The sequence below is a fragment of the Papaver somniferum genome, chromosome 2 (assembly GCF_003573695.1).
Source record: "Papaver somniferum cultivar HN1 chromosome 2, ASM357369v1, whole genome shotgun sequence".
Classification (NCBI taxonomy): domain Eukaryota; kingdom Viridiplantae; phylum Streptophyta; class Magnoliopsida; order Ranunculales; family Papaveraceae; genus Papaver; species Papaver somniferum.
Window position 1 is genome coordinate 53214276 of NC_039359.1, and position 7313 is coordinate 53221588.

Below are 7313 nucleotides of genomic sequence, written 5' to 3' on the forward strand. Positions count from 1 at the left end.
ATTCCAAAATATCCTGCATGCACCCGTTCATCATCCACATTCAACAATAGCATATTCAATCAATTCACATAAACATTCATATCAATACTCATTCAATACTTATCAAAAAAGAAAACAAATTCTTGAAGTACCAAAAAAATTCTAAGGGAATATGTAGAAACTTTCTAAGTTCAGTTCATTCTCACTTATATCAAGTTCATTCCTATGTCCTAAGGGAGTACAAGTTCTTTGTAGTACAAAGATCATGAACACTTGGTTCTGCAGCAAACTTACCTGGTATGTGTGGTAGAACAGTTGGTTCTCCAGCTGGCATCTTTGATGAATCCTTCCCATCTCTGCAGCAAATCTTCACTCAGTTCTGCACCAGGCACAGTTTCCATATCCGAGATGATCTTTAATAAACAGGTAACACATGTGAGTAACATATCATCATTGAACTTGATGACTTTTCTAGACGCCATATGCCCATACTTATCATAGATCTTCTTATACAAAGTATTGTACTCTTATGGAATCTTTAAGTAGTCCACAAATTCGAATTCTTCCACTCTCCCTTGAGCGTAAGTGCTTGTAGACCCTGCAGGGGAAGAAGTCACATCTACAGAAGTCAAAGTTAATAATAAGGTGGAATCAGGAGCTTGGCATTTGGATGAGGATATGTTCATTGTAGCATCCACGGGTTCCTCAACAAGCTCACCCACTTCAAGCGATTCAACGCCAGTAGTGTGCGCTTCCGAAAAAGACAAAAAAACTCTCTATATGTACATCATTGCCATGCAAGTCATTCACAGTGGTCTGGAGAACGTCAGTTTCATTCTATCTTGCACCGGATTCCTGGGTCGGGAGGATGGGGATGGAAGGCATCGTAGGTTCTGACAAAGGAAGATTTTCAGGTTCAGCATTACAAATTCCTTTTCCATCGGGAGGGTGTGATTCTTTCCTACTTATCTTTCTCTTTTTGGACAGATAGACATGAGCCTGTAACTAAAGAGGGCAAGAAAATGCGAGAGAAAGGAGAAACGACTACACATTATCTATAGTGTGTGAAGGACTAGCGATATATCAGAAAAAAATTCCCAAGGAAGATATCTGAAGTATATGTTACCAGATCCTCCAAACGGCGAGAAGCATTTCTGTCTGGAGACCACTCCCAAGCTTCATCACCCTCTCCATCTGAATATATGTCTAGATAAAACTCCCTTCATCACTCTCTCCATCCAAATCACTATATGGAGACAAGTCCAAATCTTCATCTCTATCTCCATCCCTGACCCTCTTCTCCAGTATCCTATCTAAAGTTGTTTGACGTATTTCAGTTGGTGTCATCAGGCTCTGTTCATCTTCATCCAAAGGATCGATGAATGATCCATTAAGCTGTAAATGGAACAAACAAACTTTAAAATTAACCAACGATCATTATACTCTGCCAGGTTACCACTATGCTTAGAAATAAGGTATATGCGGAAATATCTCATCTTTCAATACACAAAGAATTATGCAAGCCAAAAATTACCAGTACAAAGTCAACACTTAGAAAACCTGCTTAGTTTTATGTTTACAGTAAACGTATTGACTGCATCTGCCATGCGCCTACCACTAGCACCTAGTAATTCGGGTCCGGCATTCCAAAACTGCCATGTAACTATTTTTAAGGTTTCATGATTATTCCTAATCGAAACATGAAAGAAGGTTTGGCGGAAGAGAAGAGTGAATAGATCATTGTGCTACATATAAATATAATAAAAATCCATGAGGATATCTCTGTTACAACTAACAACAATCCATGAGGATAACTCTGGAACTATTTACGTATATCGTGTGACTATAAAGACTTGAGTGAATGCGAACGCCAAGTTGTCTAATATGTACAAGTACACATAATTAAAACATATGTATTGTCAACAATTGTCATCATGAATTGTGATCCCACGACATTCTCAACAAGAAAATTCTTACCAATAAGACAACTAATTCAGCACTTGACTAGCCAAAGTTGAACCATGACAGAACTCTAGCATTCTTAATCCACATATAGTCATTGAATCAAGTGTTAAACATTTCAAACCGAATTTATCAAAAAGCATTAGCAGTTGGGTAAGTAACATGTGAACTTGTTGAAACTCAAATAATCATATTCCTGAAATTTGTTGCATTAAAAAAGAGAACCATGTGCATTGTCTCTCTCACATCATTAGATAGCATCAAAACTTCAGTCTCTAAGTAAGCAACTCCAGTCCATGATGTAAATTTACTTACATCTTGTTTCAGAGAGGTCATGCCGTCGTTCATGATCTTTTCAGCCAGCTTCCTAGTATTCCATCTCGTAAAACTAGGTTTGCATTTGCCTAGTTCCCCTTCATAAAGCAAAGTCAGTTGTGAGTCATTATTTGGTTTCCCCTCATAAACATTCAGCACAACAGATATTCAAAATTACTTACCAATATGTATACGATACAACCCTTAACTGAATTGTAGGGTTTCTCGGCTTCTTTTAAAGATTCCAGCAGCAGTCTGGTTAGCAACAACATTAGATAGAAAGCATGGATCAATATTAAATTTGGTTTCCCCTAATTATATGGAAAACATGGATCAAATACAATGTTAGTAGTCTGGTGAGGAACAACATTAAATCTTAAAGGGATTAATGCATATATACATGCCCTAGCAGCAGAGTATATCAAGATGGTACTCTTACTTGCACAGGATACATAAAATGAACTATATAAGAACTTTCTGGATTTCTAAAAGCCTTTAAAACTTTTACTTTCATGTAGGGATAACAGAGATAAAGTTGAGTACCTTCACCCAATCACCTAGAGAAGGTCTAGCACTAGCATTCCAAGATCAATCCTCCCTTCAATCATATGTGAACCCTAAAGAGATAGTCCCTGTACCATCTTTTAAAAAGTTCATATAATAAGCACCATAGAAAGAGAATTCACCACGTTCTACAACTTTACAAGTATTTGAGGTTCAAATATTCAAAATTGATACCAAGTCAGAAATTACCTTTGTTATACTTTCTTTCCTTACTAACCCATGTCTTAGAACTGCAAAAAATTGTTGTGCAGGCGTTTCTACCCCTGATTTGTGTTCTTAACAACCTCAAATCTGACTTAAAAACATTAAAAATCCACAATACATCATACAATTCTAACTTAACTACTAACAATTGAAAACCGTATAAATCCATTTCAACTACAAAAAATTGAAAAAAATCCCTAAATCCAATAATGAAATATTCAGAATCCAAAAGATAAGATAAAAGAAAAGTAAAAGGATGGAGATTGAAGTAGACATGTTTGTTGCTTTCAACACCAATAATACTCCATCGTAGAACTTACGAGGCATACCCTTAAGAATAGCAAGGATTATTTTGAATCACAGCTTTGTCGATGACTGTTCTTCTAGATCTAGTGATATTAATAGGGTTTTCTGAATTAATTCAGAGAAACATATGAAAAAACGAATCTAGGGTTTTCAGTTGAGAAAATCAAACGAGTATCTATTGGGAAAATCAATAACAGATCTGTGAAATTGAAACTGAAACCGAAATCGAAACCAAAACTGATAATGAATCTAAGTATCTTGGGTGAAGAAAAAGAAAGGAAGAGAGGCGAAGGAGAAAACAGAAAAAGAGAAAAAGAAAATGAGTAATGAAAAATCGATTCAAGGATGGAGGAGAAAACCCTTATGCATGGGAGGAAATATCCTTTGCTATTACTCTTCTTGGATGGAAAAAGAATAGCAAGCATGTGAATGGCAGACGCACAAACTGCAAGTGTTACGACCCAAGTGTGTGAGTGGCACACCTATAAAAAATTTCGTAACGGCCTGTCCTTGTTACAAAAATTTTGTAACGGCCATTTGTAACATGAAATTTGTAACGTCCTAAAGCCGTCACGAATTCTTGTTACTAATGCAGGAATTTGGTGTAGTCACGACTAGGGTCTACAGAACAAATTCGAAGAAATGTGAATTCCCGTTCAGGATTGTTTTCAAAAGACGTCATGAAACCGATCTATTCCGATTGTATAGTATTCCGGACGGTCGTCACAACCATCCTCCACCCACAAGTTTATATGGACACCCTGCATATGCCCGGTTGAAACCACATCAGATGGATAGAGTTAGGCAGATGGAGGGATTTAGACCACTTAAGATCCTAAATGCAATAAGGGCGGAAGATAAGGATAACTTTTCCACCATTTCCACAATCAACGCCGCCAAAGCAACGATTAAGATAACCGAATGGAATGGTAGGTTGATTATGCAACAATCAGAATGGTTAGCAGAAACACTTAACTACGCCATGCAAATTAAGATGGGTCCGGATGAGAAAGTGACTCATATTTTTCTTGCACATCCAAGGATGGTGGATTTGGATCAGTGTTTTTACCAGGTTCTCTTCATATAATGCACCTAAAAGACAAACAAGTATAACATGCCGATGTTGAATGTGGTAATCCATACTTCGGATAAAAATTCATTCACAGTTGCATGGTGGTTTATGTAAAAAGAAGAAATAGAGGACTATGTTTGGGCGTTGGAACAAGTAAGGTTGATTTACCGTGGATAAGAGACGTCGCAGGTTATATTTACGGATAGAGATTTTGCAATTGTGAGTGGCGTTCGTCAAGTCTTTCCACTTGCTCAACAATTTCTTTGTACGTGGCACATCCAAACCAATCTTTTTTCTAATTGCAAGAATCAAATCCAAAAAATCCATTCTAAGAAGGGTAATCAACGTTCTAAGGAGGAAGATGAGCGTTTAAGTAAACTTTCCAAAAAAGAGCGAGCCGAAGAGAAAAATAAAGAAAAGGAAAAATACGATGAAGAGGGGAATCTATGGAAAAAAAAATTTCGAAGATTGGGACTATTTGGCTCATTCGAAAACAGAGTTTAAGTATTATGCTAACTTGCTGAAGTTTATTGATGTTTGGAGCATGGATCATAAGAAGGTTGTTGAGTATTGCCTGAATACATGGTTGAATCCTTGGAAGGAGAAATTTGTTTATGCATGTACCAATATATACAAGCACTTAAAATATGAGTCTATAAGTCTTGCAAAGCAGTCTCTTGGGCGTTTGAAAAAAAAAATTGGATCAAAATAGGGGTGGAGTAGTTACGGTACAAGAAGCTATTCACGAGCACGCAGAGGATGACCTAAGAAAAATAGTCATTCAGATGGATTTGAGTAAAGACCGTTTTTTGATGCAACACATAAGGGACAAATATTTGTTACGGTTGGTAGCACACCAAGTATCATGGTGGGAAATTAATTATATGATGTATGAGCTTATAGATTTTAGAGCTAAAGCGGAGGCCGAAAAGGTGATGAAGACGAAGTGTAATTGTACGACCGATATTTGGCTCGGCCTCCCTTGTAAACATAAACTTGGTGGGTACAAAGATTATATTCCTCTTGATGATATCGATCCATTCTGGAAGCAAATTTCATTCATCCCACGGGGTTTAGCCGATGAAGAATTTGGAGACTTGGAGATTGGCAAGTATATCAACGAAAAATACCGAAAAATAAATTATGCAGGAAGACACATTTTGGTTGCTAACTTGTGGTCGGAAGCCCGTAAGAGCTTGGGGTTTGAAGAAGAGCCAATCAAACAAAAACCACCCGGAAGACCAACAACTAATATTTCATTTAGAGAAACTGTTAACTATGACAAGGATTGCGATAGAGACCTATTACGTCATGAGCATGTCCGGGCGGAATATGAGGAGTACGAAAAGTCTTTCATTCCTAAGAAATGAGGTCGGTCAAAAAAGCAAGAAAACGAAGATATGGATATTGATGAGCATGCGGTCGATACCAAAGCCAAACTAGTGGTATGGTGACGATAAGAGGAATAAAAGATAATCCTAAGACACCTAGGGATTCGCAAGGAAGACCACATCGTGTTGCTTACACTTTGTACAAAGAGTATACTAACCAACTTCCTCTTGGTTTAGTATTGTCCTATGTTGGCTCAAATTCGACGTCTTCATCGCCTTTAATCAATGAAGGGAAATGTTTGTAAATCCACACCTAAAACACAGCACTAGGAAAAGGAAAAGAAAAACGAAAAATTTGATTTAGTATAGTCTAACAAATGTTACAAACAACAAAAAAAAATTATATCTCAAATTACAAAATTTAGTCTAAGAAGAGCCAAATTCCCGTTCATTTGAGAAGTTCGTTCCCGGGATGCCTTTGCTAGCTCAGCGTTCAAATGTGCTATTATAGCAGTCCCCCACGAATACCTACTCACTTCCTCCAAAGGGTCCAAAAGTTGAAGAAGGTTGACGCTTACTCTATTTCTTTTGCTATCAGGAAATATAACCGAACCAAGGACATATAACAAGTATGCGGCTGCCGTCACACGAACTTCAAAAACAGATAGTAGTTGATTGACTCCGTCTCTCTCAAGTGACCCAGCATACATCTTTCTAATAGTTTTGAGTTTAAACTCTCTCTTTGGGTACTTTTTTCCCTTGACGAAAAGTCCAAACGTTGTATCTTTATCCCAACCAAATAACTTCTTTGTCAATGCATATATTTTATCCCAATCTAGGATTTTCTTGAACTTATCACCCGTATATTTTCCTTCAACCTGCAATCCTAGAATCTGTCTTGCATCTTCGGGAATCAATGCCATCTCGCCAAAAGGGAATTGGAATGTATCAACTTCACCATAATACCTCTCACAAAAACATGATACTGCAGCATTGTCATACGCAATCACGGAGTTCTCAACCGCAGCATACAAACCTGAGTTCTCAATAATTTCTCTCACTCTTGGACATTCACCTTTTAGCGGCCATTTTTTCATTTTTGCGTAAGAAGATTGGTGTCTAAAAAGACACGTGGCATTCTTATGATCCTAAAAAATACAAACAAATATAAATTAACAAATTTAATATAAAAAATTGAATATCAATATATCATATGAAAAGCAAAGTTGATAATGTTACAATTGTATCGTTGATGATACGGGCCCACGAGCTATCATATCCAAATAGATCTTTGCCGTCGTCTTTAGTTTCACCTTTGGCTTTCCCATTGCTAAGACGAGTAATCTGGAAACGCTTGGGTGGAATGTGTCGAGCGCTGGGTGCAATTGAAACTTTCTCCTTCGGTTATGGCTGCGCTGTATCCTCCTGAACCTCCTGAATATCCTCCTCCTACTCCTTACCATTACCACCATCATTTCTTTCATTACCATTTCCATCATCCTCATCCCCCTCTTCATCACCGCTACCATCATCATTTCCATCAATACCATCATCATCCTCATCATCATCATAAGCAACAT

The 7313-nt window shown here is 37.4% G+C and overlaps 1 protein-coding gene across 1 annotated transcript; it reads right to left on the reverse strand.

Moving 5' to 3' along the window:
• Positions 1–5977: 5977 nt before the first annotated feature.
• Positions 5978–7061, reverse strand: LOC113351028 (protein MAIN-LIKE 1-like). Its single transcript, XM_026595105.1, has 3 exons — positions 6993–7061; positions 6150–6881; positions 5978–6046 (listed from the first exon to the last, which is right to left on the reverse strand). Exons 1-3 carry the CDS (start codon positions 7059–7061, stop codon positions 5978–5980), a joined length of 870 nt encoding a protein of 289 aa, XP_026450890.1.
• Positions 7062–7313: the final 252 nt, after the last annotated feature.

Bases quoted from the DNA above. Each gene is read 5' to 3' on its own strand.
- LOC113351028 (XM_026595105.1), bottom strand. From the start codon at position 7,061: ATGGGAAAGCCAAAGGTGAAACTAAAGACGACGGCAAAGATCTATTTG. The intron at 6,882-6,992 runs GTATCATCAACG...TGTATTTTTTAG, and splicing joins ATATGATAGCTCGTGGGCCC to GATCATAAGAATGCCACGTG. The intron at 6,047-6,149 runs GTAATTTGAGAT...GCTGTGTTTTAG, and splicing joins CTCTTCTTAGACTAAATTTT to GTGTGGATTTACAAACATTT.